The sequence below is a fragment of the Hypanus sabinus genome, chromosome 10, assembly GCF_030144855.1.
Source record: "Hypanus sabinus isolate sHypSab1 chromosome 10, sHypSab1.hap1, whole genome shotgun sequence".
NCBI lineage: Eukaryota > Metazoa > Chordata > Chondrichthyes > Myliobatiformes > Dasyatidae > Hypanus > Hypanus sabinus.
Window position 1 is genome coordinate 154,029,045 of NC_082715.1, and position 20,583 is coordinate 154,049,627.

General features: G+C 54.1%; 1 protein-coding gene across 1 annotated transcript in view; it reads left to right on the top strand.

Annotated features, from left to right (window-relative positions):
• Window positions 1-20,583, top strand: part of LOC132400391 (glutathione S-transferase theta-1-like) — a 95,092-nt gene that overhangs the window by 23,379 nt on the left and 51,130 nt on the right. Inside the window, exon 3 of the mRNA XM_059981335.1 lies at window positions 10,181-10,331. Coding sequence (XP_059837318.1) covers window positions 10,181-10,331 — 151 coding nt within the window. The remainder of the gene's footprint in view (window positions 1-10,180; window positions 10,332-20,583) is intronic.

A 20,583-nucleotide genomic window follows, 5' to 3' on the forward strand; every position in this document is an offset into this window, starting at 1 on the left:
TCTTTCAGCATTTGAGCACAAAAATCGGTAGGTTGATTCCCCTCCAGTTTTTTAGGAAGCCCAAGAATTCTGATATTGCACCTTCGGTTCCTGGTCTCCAAATCTGTCAGTTTCTTCAGTAACGTGTTGTATTTTTTAAGTTGTTCCTTAGAAGTTTTCTTGTGACCTGCAACACTGGCAGGGATTCTTCGTGTAGCTTAATACAAATTTCCTGGTCATTCACAGTCTGCTGTATACTTCCAAGTTTCCGATTAAGCGTTTTCAGTTCAGATTTAACCAGGTCGAAGGAATTCTGTAACAAGTCAAACTTGGATTCCAAGTCGTCCAGTTTATCCAATTTTTTGAGTCTCTCTGACATTTGTTGAAACATTTCAGTCAAAGTCTCTAAAGTAGCCTCTTTTTTAGAGTGTTAGGCCAGCTTAGTCACAGCCGGGCATAGGTGCAGGGGTCACTTGCTGTGTCAGTCTCGTTGGGTGTGAGGAGAGGGATGTTTCCTGGCTGGGTCCTTGTAGACTAAGGGAGGTTTACTTGAGGTGGGATCAGGAGGGAGATGTGTGATGCACCATCAATAACTCACACTGAGACGTAAGGCGAGATATCGGCTTTTATTGACTGGAAGAAGGAACCAGGAGTGAGTGTCTATCATACAATGTCCTGGAGACTGAGGCCGAGCGTCAGGCCTCAGATCTCCTTTATACAGGGGCCTGTGGGAGGAGCCACAGGAGCAGTCAGCAGGGGGCGTGTCCCGACAGGCACATAGTTCACCACAATGTGCCGTGAGGTGAGGCTCCTTCCCCAGTGTGTAGGGACTGATGAAGGAGGGAGCTGGAGGGCTGTGAAGAGCTGATGGTGGGCAGTGATGTCCTCTGGGCTGTCCCTGGATGCTGTCAGAAGATGTTACCGAAGTTCTGCCGTTTATGGATGGGACAGGACTCTTTCAGTTTGATGGGTTTCAGATTTTGTGATTTCACCCAGTCTTTCTCATTACTGTTTGGCAAGATTTTAAGCTTTTGTGCGGGGGGGGGGGGGGGTGTGGTGTGGGGGGTTTGGTGTTCTTGTCATTTTGACCAATTCTGTTAGTTTTTGTGCAGGTGGCGCGGGGGGGGGGGCGGTTGTTGGTAGGCAGGGGGTGAGGGGGTAGCAGTTAGATTTTCTTCCCATTTCTACGACTTGTTTTTTGGCATGAGGAGGATGCTTGATGTTCTAGGTGCTGTTTGCACGATGTTTTCATATCGGGGGTGTGATGATGGTGTTGGCATTCTTTCTTGTTGCTGTTTGGCACAATTTGTTATTTTTTTGTGCAGGGAGTTGGGTTTAATGTTCTTGCCGTTTGCATGATTTGTTTTTCTGCCTGTTGGGAGGAGTTGATGTTTTTCTTTGTTTATGGCTATCTGGAGAAGAGGAATCTCAGAGTTGTATAGTGCACGTGTACTTTGATGATAAGTGAACCTTTGAGATCCAGGTGCAGGTGAATGACCTGCAGGCTTCCCTGCCTCCTGCTGGCCAACACATTACTGGAGCTCCTGCACTGACGAGTGAGTTCCTGGGACCTCAGCGGCTGTGAACTACATATCTCTGTTGTGCAAAGACTGTGGTGTCAGTGAGTGGCTCAGCTCCCTCCCCTTCCTCTGGAGGGTGTGTGAAAGTCACTGAGAGGGTCAGTTTGGGAAGGGAAGGGGGCAGACTGAGGGAGGGAGCTTAAGTACCAATGGGGGATATAGGGGAAGGAGAGGAACCGAGGACGAGGGTGTGAGGATATTCACGTGTGTGTGATTCAAGGTCAAAATTGAGTTTGTTTTCTATGGGATAACGGATAACCTGACTGGCAGACCACAGTCTGTGTGATTTCAGAGCTGTGTGTCAGACATGGCTATGAGCAGCACTGGGGCAATACTGAGCCATGTCATTCGCAGAAATTCTCTGATGACTCTGGGTGTCTAATGGGAGGACGGGAGGATGAGTACAGGGCCCTGGTGGAGGAATTTGTCAAATGTGCAAGTTGAATCATCTGTAGCTCAACACCAGCAAGACAAGTGAGATGGTGAAGGGCTTCAGAAAGACTAAGGCTGCACTGCTCCCTATTATAGTTGATGGTGAGGATCCGGTAAGGGCCTACAAGCACCTGGAGGTGAAGCTGGATGACAGACTGTGTACAAGAAGGTGCCAGAGTCACCTCTACTTCCTGAGGAGACTGAGGTCTTTTGGAGTGTGCAGGCCCCTCCTTCACATGTTCTACCAGTCTGTTGTTGACAGTACAATCTCTATGTGGCGTGTGCTGGGGCAATGGCATCAGCAAAATGATTAGAAAGGCTGGCTTTGATATATGGACAAAATGGACCCACTGGAGGCTGTGGTAGAACAAAGGACCCTACTGAAAATCCTGGCAATTCTGGACATGTTTCTCACCCTCTGCATACCACCTTGGCTGAACAGAGGAGCAACTTTGAGCAACAGACTAAGACAACAGCGCTGCTCCAAAGGGTGCTATGGGAGGTCATTCTTACCCTTGGCATTAGGCTCTCTAATGATCGCCGGAGAAGTGATGACCCCCATTAGACTGTTCTTGGTAACCTTTTGTTACTCCTCTTTTAATATTTATTTAGCTGTGCATTTGTGCTGAATCAAAGGGACATTAGGACCGCTTGTGTCCTTTGTTTCATGGAATCCTGGTTAACCCTTCTGTGCCGGATGCAGCGATGCAGATCAACGGGTTTACTATACACTGCCAGGATAGATCCATAGATTCTCTCAAAAGTCAGAGGTGGAGGAGTATGTCTCATGATCAACTCTTCATGGTGCACAATTATATCAGTGCTGTCCCAATTCTGCTCACCAGACCTGGAATATCCAGCAGTAAAGTGCCATCCATTTTACCCACCACGGGAGTTCTCCAGGGTCATTTTGGTAGCTGATTACATTCCACCTCAGGTAAATGTCAATCGGGCTTTAGATGATCTGAGCAATGGCATCAGCATTCAGGAAACGCCTTTGCCATCGTTTTGGGAGATTTTAACCAGGCCAGTCTGAAAAAATCACTAAGTAACTACCATCAACAGATCACTTGCAATACTAGAGGAAACAACACACTGGACCATTGTTAAGACACCATCTAGAATGCCTACCGTGCTATTCCACACCCTCACTTCGGGAAGTCTGATCACCTGGCTGTACTTCTACTCCCCGAGTACAGGCAGAGACTGAAGGCTGCAGCACCAGCAGAGAGGACCAAGAAGGTTTGGACAAGGGAAGCACAGGAGCATCTGCAGGACTGCTTTGAATCGGTGGACTGGACTGTATTCAGGGATTCATCTTCAAACCTGGATGAGTATGCTGCAGTTGTTACCAACTTCATTAAAACCTGTGGGGATGAGAGTGTGCCCACAAAGACTTACTGTACATTCCCAAACCAAAAGCCGTGGATGAACCAGAAGGTTTGTCGTCTGCTGAAGGCTAGATCTGTGGCATTCAAGTCTGGTCACCCAGGCCTGTACCAGAAAGCCAGGTATGATTTGTGGAGGGCTATTTCAAGGGTGAAGAGACAATTTGAAATGAGGTTGGAGTCAACATTGGATGAACAGCAACTCTGGCAGAGTCTGCAAGACATTATTTCCTACAAAGCGAAACCCAGTAGCATGAATGACAGTGATTCTTCACTACCAGGTGAACTTAACTCCTTCTATGCCCACTTTGAAAGGGAGAACACAACTACAGCTGTGAAGATCCCTGCTGCACCTGATGACCCTGTGATCTCCGTCTCAGACGCCGATGTTAGGCTGTCTTTAAAGAGAGTGAACCCTTCAAGGCAGAAGGTCCCGATGGAGTACCTGGTAAGGCTCTGAAAATCTGTGCTGACCAACTGGGAGGAGTATTCAAGGACATTTTTAACTTCTTACTGTTACGAATTCCCGTAACTGGATCACTTACCTGGAAAGATAGAGAGGTCCGTTGAAGTCTGATGGTACTATTTTTAAAAGTATTTATTGATAAAGGGCACAAAAATAAGATTAATGCAAACATACAGATAATATACGTCGTCAATACTAAATCTAGCGCGCGGGTATAATAATAATCAATAAGAAATCGTTCTATCGTTGTCTAGGGGATAATGTATTGTCCGATGGAAAGATAACAGTCACTATCAGTTCGTTCAAGCTGCAGCGTTGTTGGGTTTAAAAGTGATGCAGTTTAAACTTGCCCCAGGTCTTTTATGATGCCAACCCGTTGAGTCAGGGTAGCGGGCTTCCCCGTTGTTAGCTAAAAGCTGTTTTCCGTGGTTCCAGCCACGGAATTGAATGCACGTGACCTCCTTCTAATGACTTCCTGCTGTTATGTGGTCGCTTAACGTTTCTTCTGGTGCATCTGAAGGGATTGTTCCCCAGACCCTCTTTTATACTTCCTCACGGGGTCTCAGAAGTCAATCAGGTTGGGATGATGCAATCCCTCAACCAGCCCACTCTGGTCATTCCCTGAGGGGCTTCAATGAATAGTACAGTATTCAATACACAACTTGGTCTTCCGGAGACAATGGCCATGTCCCTTAGCTTTACATCGCCGGGGAAACGAGCCAGCCTGCAGGTCTCTCTCTCATTTCCTGGGCCCCTTTACCCAACCCAACAGTGATCTTGCGATTCTCACAAAGGAGGGGGCTATGGACGTAAAACCCCCCTTCTTCAGGGCGTTTTTTACCATTGAAAAAAAACGAATACAGAGTTTCACAGGGTGTTAGAATCTAACACAACACCAAAGTGTTTTTTTCTACGGAGCAATACAGTGATACATTCACTTCAGTATCTAAACAGTTAACGATTACAGTGTCACTTTCTTCAATATCTTAACATTGTGTACCATACTAAAGTCTTGTAGCATCAGACTTCAATTTAATAACCACCTAATTTTTATTTCTTTCCTTCAGCAACAAAACTAAAGAGGTGTGCTCTTAGCTTCCGCGCATCTACAAAAGTTTATGTAAATACTAATCTTTATGTTGTTTCCAAACTGAACAGGCAGGCTTCCAGGGGGTTGTCTTTATTATTCACAGGCTGTGTCAAAATCCCGTACAACCGGCTTTGCTATTTTAAAATGGCGTCCCCATTAACCCTCGCCTTGTTTCCAGGTACTTCCCACGTGGGGAGCTTGGGTAATGTGGCGAAATATAGGAAAGATTTTATCAACACCGTGTCCCAAACTTAGACCATCTTCTGACTTTCCACCCAACTCTTTAATTTTACACAGGTGGCTAACCCTCTAGTCAGGACCCTTCAGGCTATGTGTTTCTCGTTCGACCGCTTTGCTCGAGCAGCATTTCAAATTCTGCCTCTTCACACCGCATTTTGGAATAATAATAGCGTGGGGGGCCCCATCACCTTCCGGCTGAATCGGTAAGCGATTGGCAGGGTTTTAAATTTCTTCATTCGATTTGGGAACTACAGATTTCCCGTTTCCTTCAATGATAATATTTATCTCCCCATTTGTGAACTCCGCATTAACTTTCAACACACTTTCGAGCACAAACACCTGGGAACTCTCACTTCCCACTATTACCAAGGCTAACCCTTTCTTCACTGAACCAAATCTATCTGACCCACGAGGACGGCCGTCTCGTTCCACTGAATCATATACCTCAGACTTTTTCTGAGCTCCATTACTAGGTTCAGTACCACGTGCATCCCCATCTTGGACACACTCAAACGGGACATTGGCCTCTTCCAGGCTTTCAATACCCGTACCCTTTTCAAATTCTAAATTCCCCTGATCCTCCCAGTTACTCTCTGGGCAACTCCCTTCCGGAGTAAACTCAACCCCGTGGGCTGAAACAACCTCCTCTGCCAACCCAGCAGACTTCTTCAAGGCAAGGGCACCCTTTTCATCTAGGACTGTCCTCATTTCATTATTGGGAACACCTTCAGAATTTTCAACTTCTTCAAACAGTTCTGCCAAACCAGACAGATCATCCCTGTCCAACCCTGGACCTCTTAACCGGTCTATCAGTTCCTCATCTTTATTTTCTGCCTCTAGGACCTTTCTCCTCGCTAAGGGCAGGTCTACCTCCTCTCCCTTACCCTCTTCCACTTTACTACTCTTCGTTTTACCACCCTCTAAACCCTCGTGGTACAGGGTCAGTAGAAATGTCTCGGCCAAATCAAAACTGGCCGGATTTAAACTGCTCTCGTTCTCAGCTGCCTCTCTTGGCAGGCTGCGAGTGACCGCGCATGCGGGATAGATCTGGGACTCTAGGGACGGGGCCACCGCACTCGCCGGTCGGCGGGTCGGCATCATTGCTGCCCAAACCTTACCACCTGCTAAATCGTTACCGAGAAGGACGTCCGCGTCAGTTCTCGGGAATTCTGACCGCACCCCTATTTCAACTGGTCCAGACACCAGCTCACAATCCATAATGACCTCATGTAAGGGCACCATTTCTGTCCCTTTACTTATTCCCTTCACAGCTACCATTCTCATCTTGCGACCAAACTCTAGCACCTTACTGCTGATCAACGACAGCTCAGCCCCCGTATCTCTCCAGATCCGTATGGGAACTGGTGTGTCCCCCTCCCTCACAGACACAGTTCCGTGTGACAGACAAGTCTCAGACCCTTCTCGTACTCTGTCTACCCGGGGCTCTCTTGTCGATTTACTGATTACCACGGCACATCCGATAGGGACTGCTGCTTTCCCTTTTCCTGTCTCTTTCCTCGGAGCAAAGCACTGAGATGCAATATGCTCCCCCCTTCCACAATTAAAACAGGTCAAGCCCAGAAATCTCTGGCCGTCTGGCCTTTCCCCCTCAACCTTACCACTAGCTCCCAGCGGGACCTCTGCCTCAGCCAGCGGGCTTTCTCTATCGTTCCCACGGTCACTCTGGGAACTTTTATTCGAGGAAAACTTTGTCTTGTGTGTTAGGGCATATTCATCTGCGAACCTAGCAAATTCCAAGATGGACTTATGTGGCTTCTCATTCAAATACGTCCGGATATCCTCCGAAACACAACCTTTAAATTCTTCAATCAGAATTAACTCCCTGAGATGCCCATAATCCTCTCCCACTCTCTCTGCGGTGCACCACTGGTCCAAGAGCACCCCCTTCTCATAGGCAAACTCAGTATATGTCTGATTCCACCCTTTCTTTAAATTTCTAAACTTTTGTCTATACGCCTCAGGTACTAGCTGATAACTCCGGAGAATGGCCGCCTTTACTTTGTCATAACTCTCGTCCTCTCCCTCCTCCATGGCCAACGCCGTATATACCCGCTGTGCCTTCCCTTTTAACACACTTTGTGGCATCACCACCCACTGACCTCTGGGCCACTTCTGATTCACGGCCATCTTTTCAAAAAGCAAGAAATAACTATCCACATCCGTCTCCTCGAACGGAGGTACTAGCCTCAACTCTCGACTAACATTAAACCACTCCTCTCGGTCTGACCCCGGAACTCGTGGCTCCTGCCGTAACTTCTCCATCTCCAAGTCATGTTTCCTCTGTTTCTCTTTCTCAGCTGCTTCCAGCTGTTTTAACTGAATTTCATGCTCTCCCTCTCTTTCTCTCTCTCAGCCCTTTCCCTCTCTTGCTCTCTCCCGGCCCTTTCCCTCTCTTGCTCTCTCCCGGCCCTTTCCCTCTCTTGCTCTCTCTCGGCCCTTTCCCTCTCTTGCTCTCTCTCGGCCCTTTCCCTCTCTTGCTCTCTCTCCTGGCCCTTTCCCTCTCTTTCTCTCTCTGGGCTGCCTCCAGCTGCTTTAACTTAATTGCATGTTCCAACTTTAATTTCTCCAACTCTAACTGAGCCGTCCCACTAGCAGGTACCTTTTCAGAGATGTTCTCCAACACTGCAGCTGCAAACACGTCCTTCCCGATATAATACTGAGTTATTGCCCTTCGCACCTCCTGCTTTTTCATTGACAACCTCACCCCTGCGAGGTTTAACTCCTTCACCAAATTTACCAAGTCCGATTTGGAGGCCACCTCCAGCGCCTCCAGAGTCGGGTTTTCTATAAATTCACCCACGTCCACCTTTGCTTGTTTCCCGTCTGGCTACCCACGTACCAGATCCAAGTTTGGACTTACAAGCCCGATTCACTGGCTCCCCAATTTGGTGTCAAATCTCGAGACGAGAACCCCAACTTTGTTACGAATTCCTGTAACTGGATCACTTACCAGCAAAGATAGAGAGGTCCATTGAAGTCTGATGGTACTATTTTTAAAAGTATTTATTGATAAAGGGCACAAAAATAAGATTAATGCAAACATACAGATAATATACGTCGTCAATACTAAAACTAGCACGTGGGTATAATAATAATCAATAAGAAATCGTTCTATCGTTGTCTAGGGGATAATGTATTGTCCGATGGAAAGATAACAGTCTCTATCAGTTCGTTCAAGCTGCAGCGTTGTTGGGTTTAAAAGTGATGCAGTTTAAACTTGCCCAGGTCTTTTATGATGCCAATCCGTTGAGTCAGGGGAGCGGGCTTCCCCGTTGTTAGCTACAAGCTGTTTTCCGTGGTTCCAGCAACGGAACTGAACCAACGTGACCTCCTTCTAATGACTTCCTGCCGTTACGTGGTCACTTAACGTTTCTTCTGGTGCGTCTGAAGGGGTTGTTCCCCAGACCCTCTTTTATCCTTACTCACGGGGTCTCAGATGTCAATCAGGTTGGGATGATGCAATCCCTCAACCAGCCCACTCTGGTCATCCCCTGAGGGGCTTCAATGAATAGTACAGTACTCAATACACAACCTGGTCTTCCGGAGACAATGGCCATGTCCCGTAGCTTTACATCGCCGGGGAAACGAGCCAGCCTGCACGTCTCTTTTCCCCTTTTCTGGGCCCCTTGACCCAACCCAACAGTGATCTTGCAATTCTCACAAAGGAGGGGGCTACAGACGTAACATTACTGCTACGGGCGGAAGTTCCCACTTGCTTCAAAAAAGCAAAAATTATACCAGTGTCCAAGAATAATCATGTGGGCTGCCTTAATGACTACTGCCCGGTAACACTCACATCGACAGTGATGAGATGCTTTGAGAGGTTGGTCATGACTAGACTGAACTCCTGCCTCAGCAAAGACCTGGACCCACTGCAATTGGCCTATCGCCACAATAGGTCAACGGCAGATGCAGTCTCAGTGGCTCTCCACACGGCTTTAGACCACCCGGACAACACAAACACCTACGTCAGAATGCTGTTCATCAACTATACCACAGCATTTAATACCATAACACATAGAAAACCTACAGTACAAAACAGGTTCTTCGGCCCACAAAGCTTTGCCGAACGTACTTTAGAAATTACCTAGGGTTACCTATTTTTCTAAGCTCCATGTACCTATCCAGGAATCTCTTAAAAGACCCTATCGTATCCACCTCCACAACTGCCACCAGCACCCCATTCCACGCACTCACCAGTCTTCTGTGTAAAAAACTTACCCCTGACATCCCCTCAGTACCTACTTCCAAGCACCTTAAACCTGTGCCCTCTCGTGTTAGCCATTTCAGCCCTGGGGAAAAGCTTCTGACTATACAGTGCATTGGACTTCTTCAACTGTGGGATTGAGGTTAAGAGCCGAGAAATAATGTTGCAGCTATATAGGACCCTGGTCAGACCCCACTTGGAGTACTGTGCTCAGTTCCGGTCACCTCACTATACAGGAAGGACGTGGAAAACATAGAAAGGATGCAGAGGAGATTTACAAGGATGTTGCCTGTATTGGGGAGCATGCCTTATGAGACTAGGTTGAGTGAACTCGGCCTTTTCTCCTTGGGGTGACAGAGATTGAGAGGTGACCTGACAGAGGTGTATAAGATGATGAGAGGCATTGATTGTGTGGATAGTCAGAGGCTTTTTCCCAGGGCTCCAAGTGGGGTCTGACCAGGGTCCTATACAGCTGTAACATTACCTCCCGGCTCTTGAACTCAATCCAACAATTGAAAAAGACCAATGCACTGTATAAGAACACAAAATGCTAGCAGAACTCAGCAGGCCAGACAGCATCTATGGGAGGAGGTAGTGAAGATGTTTTGGGCTGAAACCCCTCATCAGGAGTGAAGTAAAATGGGATGGCCGAGGGGGGATAAGAGGTGAGGGGAGGGATGAAGTAGAGAGCTGGGAAGCGGAAGAGGGTGTTTGATGTTGGCTGGAAGGTAACCTGATAAGAGAATGATGCTCCCTATCTCCTCCCCCCCCTCCCAGTGTGGCCATCCTGAAGTACCTGGCTGGTAAATACCGGACCCCCAACCACTGGTACCCCTCCGATCTGAAGCTGAGAGCCCGTGTGGACGAGTACCTGGCCTGGCAGCACACCAATCTGCGCCCACACGCTTCAAAAGTCTTCCTGCTCAAGGTGAGAGGCACTGGGATGAGTTGTCCAGAAATCTCCCCTGGGCCATGTTCGACAGTGACCCTCCTATCACACCAATGCCAAGTCACCAGTAGGGTTGTACTGGGTCTCTGAATACCCTGGAACAAGGACCTTTCTTGGTTCGATCCCTCTCTGTGAACAGCCTGGAGTCAGAAATAGACACTGAGATTCCTGTCCTCTAATTCCTCTCCCAAATCCATACCGTGCCCCCTCCCCCAGGCACCCGGCACTGGGCACACTGACACATCCCATGCTGGTTTTACCACCCAGTGTCCCCTCCCTGGGCACCGGGCACACTGACACATCCCATGCTGGTTTTACTCCACCCAGTGTCCCCTCCCTGGGCACCGGGCACACTGACACATCCCATGCTGGTTTTACTCCACCCAGTGACCCCTCCCTGGGCACCGGGCACACTGACACATCCCATGCTGGCTTTACCACCCAGTGACCCCTCCCTGGGCACCGGGCACACTGACACATCCCATGCTGGCTTTACTCCACCCAGTGTCCCCTCCCTGGGCACCGGGCACACTGTCACATCCCATGCTGGTTTTACCACCCAGTGTCCCCTCCCTGGGCACCGGGCACACTGACAACATCCCATGCTGGTTTTACTCCACCCAGTGTCCCCTCCCCGGGCACCGGGCACACTGATAACATCCCATGCTGGTTTTATCACCCAGTGACCCCTCCCTGGGCACTGGGCACACTGACAACGTCCAATGCTGGTTTTACCACCCAATGACCCCTCCCCCGGCACCGGGCACACTGACACATCCCATGCTGGTTTTACCACCCAGTGTCCCCTCCCTGGGCACCGGGCACACTGACACATCCCATGCTGGTTTTACCACCTAGTGTCCCCTCCCTGGGCACCGGGCACACTGATAACATCCCATGCTGGTTTTACCACCCAGTGTCCCCTCCCTGGGCACCGGGCACACTGATAACATCCCATGCTGGTTTTACCACCCAGTGACCCCTCCCTGGGTACCGGGCACACTGACAACATCCCATGCTGGTTTTATCACCCAGTGTCCCCTCCCTGGGAACTGGCACACTGACACATCCCATGCTGGTTTTACTCCACCCAGTGTCCCCTCCCTGGGCACTGGGCACACTGACACATCCCATGCTGGTTTTACCACCCAGTGTCCCCTCCCTGGGCACCGGGCACACTGACAACATCCCATGCTAGTTTTACCACCCAGTGTCTCCTCCCTGGGCACTGGGCACACTGACACATCCCATGCTGGTTTTACTCCACCCAGTGACCCCTCCCCGGGCACCGGGCACACTGACACATCCCATGCTGGTTTTACTCCACCCAGTGTCCCCTCCCTGGGCACCAGGCACACTGACACATCCCATGCTGGTTTTACTCCACCCAGTGTCCCCTCCCTGGGTACCGGGCACACTGACAAATCCCATGCTGGTTTTACCACCCAGTGTCCCCTCCCTGGGCACTGGCACACTGACACATCCCATGCTGGTTTTACTCCACCCAGTGTCCCCTCCCTGGGCACCGGGCACACTGACACATCCCATGCTGGTTTTACTCCACCCAGTGACCCCTCCCAAGGCACCGGGCACACTGACGCATCCCATGCTGGTTTTACTCCACCCAGTGTCCCCTCCCTGGGCACCGGGCACACTGACACATCCCATGCTGGTTTTACCACCCAGTGTCCCCTCCCTGGGCACCGGGCACACTGACAACATCCCATGCTGGTTTTACCACCCAGTGACCCCTCCCAAGGCACCGGGCACACTGACACATCCCATGCTGGTTTTACTCCACCCAGTGACCCCTCCCAAGGCACCGGGCACACTGACACATCCCATGCTGGTTTTACCACCCAGTGTCCCCTCCCTGGGCACCGGGCACACTGACACATCCCATGCTGGTTTTACCACCCAGTGACCCCTCCCCGGGCACCAGGCACACTGACACATTCCATGCTGGTTTTACCACCCAGTGACCCCTCCCTGGGCACCGGGCACACTGACACATCCCATGCTGGTTTTACTCCACCCAGTGTCCCCTCCCTGGGCACCGGGCACACTGACACATCCCATGCAGGTTTTACCACCCAGTGTCCCCTCCCTGGGCATCGGGCACACTGACACATCCCATGCTGGTTTTACTCCACCCAGTGTCCCCTCCCTGGGACCGGGCACACTGACACATCCCATGCTGGCTTTACTCCACCCAGTGACCCCTCCCCGGGCACCAGGCACACTGACACATCCCATGCTGGTTTTATCACCCAGTGTCCCCTCCCCGGGCACCGGGCACAGTGATAACATCCCATGCTGGTTTCATCACCCAGTGACCCCTCCCTGGGCACTGGGCACACTGACACATCCCATGCTGGTTTTACTCCAACCAGTGTCCCCTCCCTGGGCACCGGGCACACTGACACATCCCATGCTGGCTTTACTCTACCCAGTGTCCCCTCCCTGGGCACTGGGCACACTGACACAACCCATGCTGGTTTTACTCCACCCAGTGTCCCCTCCCTGGGCACTGGGCACACTGACACATCCCATGCTGGTTTTACTCCACCCAGTGACCCCTCCCTGGGCACCGGGCACACTGACACATCCCATGCTGGTTTTACTCCACCCAGAAACCCCTCCCCAGGCACCGGGCACACTGACACATCCCATGCTGGTTTTACCATCCAGTGTCCCCTCCCTGGGCACTGGGCACACTGACACATCCCATGCTGCTTTTACCACCCAGTGTCCCCTCCCTGGGCACCGGGCACACTGACACATCCCATGCTGGTTTTACCACCCAGTGTCCCCTCCCTGGGCACTGGGCACACTGACACATCCCATGCTGGCTTTACTCTACCCAGTATCCCCTCCCTGGGCACCGGGCACACTGACACATCCCATGCTGGTTTTACCACCCAGTGTCCCCTCCCTGGGCACCGGGCACACTGACACATCCCATGCTGCTTTTACCACCCAGTGTCCCCTCCCTGGGCACCGGGCACACTGACACATCCCATGCTGGTTTTACTCCACCCAGTGACCCCTCCTTGGGCACCGGGCACACTGACACATCCCATGCTGGTTTTACCACCCAGTGTCCCCTCCCTGGGCACCGGGCACACTGACACATCCCATGCTGCTTTTACCACCCAGTGTCCCCTCCCTGGGCACCGGGCACACTGACACATCCCATGCTGGTTTTACCACCCAGTGACCCCTCCCTGGGCACTGGGCACACTGACACATCCCATGCTGGTTTTACTCCACCCAGTGTCCCCTCCCTGGGCACCGGGCACACTGACACATCCCATGCTGGTTTTACTCCACCCAGTGTCCCCTCCCTGGGTACCGGGCACACTGACACATCCCATGCTGGTTTTACCACCCAGTGTCCCCTCCCTGGGCACCGGGCACACTGACAACATCCCATGCTGGTTTTACTCCAACCAGTGTCCCCTCCCTGGGCACCGGGCACACTGACACATCCCATGCTGGTTTTACTCCACCCAGAAACCCCTCCCTGGGCACCGGGCACACTGACACATCCCATGCTGGATTTACCACCCAGTGACCCCTCCCTGGGCACCGGGCACACTGACACATCCCATGCTGGATTTACCACCCAGTGACCCCTCCCTGGGCACCGGGCACACTGACACATCCCATGCTGGTTTTACTCCACCCAGTGACCCCTCCCTGGGCACCGGGCACACTGACACATCCCATGCTGGTTTTACCACCCAGTGACCCCTCCCCAGGCACCGGGCACACTGACACATCCCATGCTGGATTTACCACCCAGTGACCCCTCCCTGGGCACCGGGCACACTGACACATCCCATGCTGGTTTTACCACCCAGTGTCCCCTCCCTGGGCACCGGGCACACTGACAACATCCCATGCTGGTTTTACCACCCAGTGTCCCCTCCCTGGGAACCGGGCACACTGACACATCCCATGCTGGTTTTACCACCCAGTGACCCCTCCCTGGGCACCGGGCACACTGACACATCCCATGCTGGCTTTACCACCCAGTGTCCCCTCCCTGGGAACCGGGCACACTGACACATCCCATGCAGGTTTTACCACCCAGTGTCCCCTCCCTGGGCACCGGGCACACTGACAACATCCCATGCTGGTTTTACCACCCAGTGTCCCCTCCCTGGGAACCGGGCACACTGACACATCCCATGCTGGTTTTACCACCCAGTGTCCCCTCCCTGGGAACCGGGCACACTGACACATCCCATGCTGGTTTTACCACCCAGTGACCCCTCCCTGGGCACCGGGCACACTGACACATCCCATGCTGGCTTTACTCCACCCAGTGACCCCTCCCTGGGCACCGGGCACACTGACACATCCCATGCTGGTTTTACTCCACCCAGTGTCCCCTCCCTGTGTACCGGGCACACTGACACATCCCATGCTGCTTTTACCACCCAGTGTCCCCTCCCTGGGCACCGGGCACACTGACACATCCCATGCTGGTTTTACCACCCAGTGTCCCCTCCCTGGGCACCGGGCACACTGACACATCCCATGCTGGTTTTACCACCCAGTGTCCCCTCCTTGGGCACCGGGGACACTGACACATCCCATGCTGGCTTTACTCCACCCAGTGTCCCCTCCCCGGGCACCGGGCACACTGACACATCCCATGCTGGTTTTACCACCCAGTGTCCCCTCCCAGGGCACCGGGCACACTGACACATCCCATGCTGGTTTTACCACCCAGTGTCCCCTCCCTGGGCACCGGGCACACTGACACATCCCATGCTGGTTTTACTCCACCCAGTGACCCCTCCCTGGGCACTGGGCACACTGACACATCCCATGCTGGTTTTACTCCACCCAGTGTCCCCTCCCTGGGCACCGGGCACACTGACACATCCCATGCTGGTTTTACTCCACCCAGTGACCCCTCCCTGGGCACCGGGCACACTGACACATCCCATGCTGGTTTTACCACCCAGTGTCCCCTCCCTGGGCACCGGGCACACTGACACATCCCATGCTGGTTTTACCACCCAGTATCCCCTCCCCGGGCACCGGGCACACTGACACATCCCATGCTGCTTTTACCACCCAGTGTCCCCTCCCTGGGCACCGGGCACACTGACACATCCCATGCTGGTTTTACCACCCAGTGTCTCCTCCCTGGCACCAGGCACACTGACACATCCCATGCTGGCTTTACTCTACCCAGTATCCCCTCCCCGGGCACCGGGCACACTGACACATCCCATGCTGGTTTTACCACCCAGTGTCCCCTCCCTGGGCACCGGGCACACTGACACATCCCATGCTGGTTTTACTCCACCCAGTGACCCCTCCCTGGGCACCGGGCACACTGACACATCCCATGCTGGTTTTACCACCCAGTGTCCCCTCCCTGGGCACTGGGCACACTGACACATCCCATGCTTGTTTTACCACCCAGTGTCCCCTCCCTGTACACCGGGCACACTGACACATCCCATGCTGGTTTTACTCCACCCAGTGACCCCTCCCTGGGCACCGGGCACACTGACACATCCCATGCTGGTTTTACCACCCAGTGACCCCTCCCTGGGCACCGGGCACACTGACACATCCCATGCTGGTTTTACTCCACCCAGTGTCCCCTCCCTGGGCACCGGGCACACTGACACATCCCATGCTGGTTTTACTCCACCCAGTGTCCCCTCCCTGGGCTCTGGGCACACTGACACATCCCATGCTGGTTTTACCACCCAGTGACCCCTCCCTGGGCACCGGGCACACTGACACATCCCATGCTGGTTTTACTCCACCCAGTATCCCCTCCCTGGGCACCGGGCACACTGATAACATCCCATGCTGGTTTCATCACCCAGTGACCCCTCCCTGGGCACTGGGCACACTGACAACATCCAATGCTGGTTTTACCAGCCAGTGTCCCCTCCCCGGGCACCGGGCACACTGACATATCCCATGCTGGTTTTACTCCAACCAGTGTCCCCTCCCTGGGCACCGGGCACACTGACACATCCCATGCTGGCTTTACTCTACCCAGTGTCCCCTCCCTGGGCACCGGGCACACTGACACATCCCATGCTGGTTTTTCTTCACCCAGTGTCCCCTCCCTGGGCACCGGGAACACTGACACATCCCATGCTGGTTTTACTCCACCCAGTGTCCCCTCCCTGGGCACCGGGCACACTGACACATCCCATGCTGGTTTTCCTCCACCCAGTGACCCCTCCCTGGGCACCGGGCACACTGACACATCCCATGCTGGTTTTTCTTCACCCAGTGTCCCCTCCCTGGGCACCGGGAACACTGACACATCCCATGCTGGTTTTACTCCACCCAGTGTCCCCTCCCTGGGTACCGGGCACAATGACACATCCCATGCTGGTTTTCCTCCACCCAGTGACCCCTCCCCGGGCACCGGGCACACTGACACATCCCATGCTGGTTTTACCACCCAGTGTCCCCTCCCTGGGCACTGGGCACACTGACACATCCCATGCTGGTTTTACCACCCAGTGACCCCTCCCTGGGCACCGGGCACACTGACACATCCCATGCTGGTTTTACCACCCAGTGTCCCCTCCCTGGGCACTGGGCACACTGACACATCCCATGCTGGTTTTACCACCCAGTGTCCCCTCCCCATGCACCGGGCACACTGACACATCCCATGCTGGTTTTACCACCCAGTGTCCCCTCCCTGGGCACCGGGCACACTGACACATCCCATGCTGGTTTTACCACCCAGTGACCCCTCCCTGGGCACCGGGCACACTGACACATCCCATGCTGGTTTTACTCCACCCAGTGACCCCTCCCTGGGCAGCGGGCACACTGACACATCCCATGCTGGTTTTACTCCACCCAGTGACCCCTCCCTGGGCACCGGGCACACTGACACATCCCATGCTGGTTTTACTCCACCCAGTGACCCCTCCCTGGGCACCGGGCACACTGACACATCCCTTGCTGGTTTTACTCCACCCAGTGACCCCTCCCTGGGCACCGGGCACACTGACACATCCCATGCTGGTTTTACCACCCAGTGACCCCTCCCTGGGCACTGGGCACACTGACACATCCCATGCTGGTTTTACCATCCAGTGTCCCCTCCCTGGGCACCGGGCACACTGACACAACCCATGCTGCTTTTACCACCCAGTGTCCCCTCCCTGGGCACCGGGCACACTGACACATCCCATGCTGGTTTTACTCCACCCAGTGTCCCCTCCCCATGCACCGGGCACACTGACAACATCCCATGCTGGTTTTACCACCCAGTGTCCCCTCCCTGGGCACTGGGCACACTGACACTTCCCATGCTGGTTTTACTCCACCCAGTGTCCCCTCCCCGGGCACCGGGCACACTGACACATCCCATGCTGGTTTTACTCCACCCAGTGTCCCCTCCCTGGGCACTGGGCACACTGACACATCCCATGCTGGTTTTACCACCCAGTGTCCCCTCCCTGGGCACTGGGCACACTGACACAACCCATGCTGGTTTTACCTCCCAGTGACCCCTCACTGGGCACCGGGCACACTGACAACATCCCATGCTGGTTTTACCACCCAGTGTCCCCTCACTGGGCACCGGGCACACTGACAACATCCCATGCTGGTTTTACCACCCAGTGTCCCCTCACTGGGCACCGGGCACACTGACAACATCCCATGCTGGTTTTACCACCCAGTGTCCCCTCACTGGGCACCGGGCACACTGACACATCCCATGCTGGTTTTATCACCCAGTGTCCCCTCCCTGGCACCAGGCACACTGACACATCCCATGCTGGTTTTACCACCCAGTGACCCCTCCCTGGGCACCGGGCACACTGACAACATCCCATGCTGGTTTTATCACCCAGTGACCCCTCCCTGGGCACCGGGCACACTGACACATCCCATGCTAGTTTTACTCCACCCAGTGTCCCCTCCCTGGGCACCGGGCACACTGACACATCCCATGCTGGCTTTACTCTACCCAGTGTCCCTTCCCCGGGTACCGGGCACACTGACACATCCCATGCTGGTTTTACTCCACCCAGTATCCCCTCCCTGGGCACCGGGCACACTGATAACATCCCATGCTGGTTTTACTCCACCCAGTGTCCCCTCCCTGGGCACCGGGCACACTGACACATCCCATGCTGGTTTTACTCCACCCAGTGTCCCCTCCCTGGGCACCGGGCACACTGACACATCCCATGCTGGTTTTACTCCACCCAGTGTCCCCTCCCTGGGCACTGGGCACACTGACACATCCCATGCTGGTTTTACTCCACCCAGTGACCCCTCCCTGGGCACCGGGCACACTGACACATCCCATGCTGGTTTTACCACCCAGTGTCCCCTCCCTGGGCACCGGGCACACTGACACATCCCATGCTGGTTTTACCACCCAGTGTCCCCTCCCTGGGCTCCGGGCACACTGACACATCCCATGCTGGTTTTACTCCACCCAGTGTCCCCTCCCTGGGCACCGGGCACACTGACACATACCGTGCTGGTTTTACCACCCAGTGTCCCCTCCCTGGGCTCCAGGCACACTGACAACATCCCATGCTGGTTTTACTCCACCCAGTGTCCCCTCCCTGGGCACCGGGCACACTGACACATCCCATGCTGGTTTTACTCCACCCAGTGTCCCCTCCCTGGGCTCCGGGCACACTGACACATCCCATGCTGGTTTTACCACCCAGTGTCCCCTCCCTGGGCACTGGCACACTGACACATCCCATGCTGGTTTTACCACCCAGTGACCCCTCCCTGGGCACCGGGCACACTGACACATCCCATGCTGGTTTTACTCCACCCAGTGTCCCCTCCCTGGGCTCCGGGCACACTGACACATCCCATGCTGGTTTTACCACCCAGTGTCCCCTCCCTGGGCACCGGGCACACTGACACATCCCATGCTGGTTTTACTCCACCCAGTGTCCCCTCCCTGGGCACCGGGCACACTGACACATCCCATGCTGGTTTTACCACCCAGTGTCCCCTCCCTGGGCACCGGGCACACGGACACATCCCATGCTGGTTTTACCACCCAGTGACCCCGCCCTGGGCACTGGGCACACTGACACATCCCATGCTGGCTTTACTCTACCCAGTATCCCCTCCCTGGGCACTGGGCACACTGACTCATCCCATGCTGGTTTTACCACACAGTGTCCCCTCCCTGGGCACTGGGCACACTGACACATCCCATGCTGGTTTTACTCCACCCAGTGACCCCTCCCGGGGCACCGGGCACACTGACACATCCCATGCTGGTTTTACTCCACCCAGTGTCCCCTCCCTGGGTACCGGGCACACTGACAACATCCCATGCTGGTTTTACTCCACCCAGTGTCCCCTCCCTGGGCACCGGGCACACTGACACATCCCATGCTGGTTTTACCACCCAGTGTCCCCTCCCTGGGCACTGGCACACTGACACATCCCATGCTGGTTTTACTCCACCCAGTGTCCCCTCCCTGGGCACCGGGCACACTGACACATCCCATGCTGGTTTTACCACCCAGTGTCCCCTCCCTGGGCACCGGGCACACTGACACATCCCATGCTGGTTTTACTCCACCCAGTGACCCCTCCCTGGGCACCGGGCACACTGACAACATCCCATGCTGGTTTTACCATCCAGTGACCCCTCCCTGGGCACTGGGCACACTGACACATCCCATGCTGGTTTTACCATCCAGTGACCCCTCCCTGGGCACCGGGCACACTGACAACATCACATGCTGGTTTTACCGCCCAGTGTCCCCTCCCTGGGCACTGGGCACACTGACACATCCCATGCTGGTTTTACCACCCAGTAACCCCACCCCGGGCACTGGGCACACTGACACATCCCATGCTGGTTTTATCACCCAGTGTCCCCTCCCCGGGCACCGGGCACACAGACACATCCCATGCTGGTTTTACTCCACCCAGTGTCCCCTCCCTGGGTACCAGGCACACTGACACATCCCATGTTGGTTTTACCACCCAGTGTCCCCTCCCCAGGCACCGGGCACACTGACACATCCCGTGCTGGTTTTACTCCACCCAGAAACCCCTCCCCAGGCACCGGGCACACTGACACATCCCATGCTGGTTTTACAACCCAGTGTCCCCTCCCTGGGCACTGGGCACACTGACACATCCCAAGCTGGTTTTACCACCCAGTGTCCCCTCCCTGGGTACCGGGCACACTGACACATCCCATGCTGGTTTTACCACC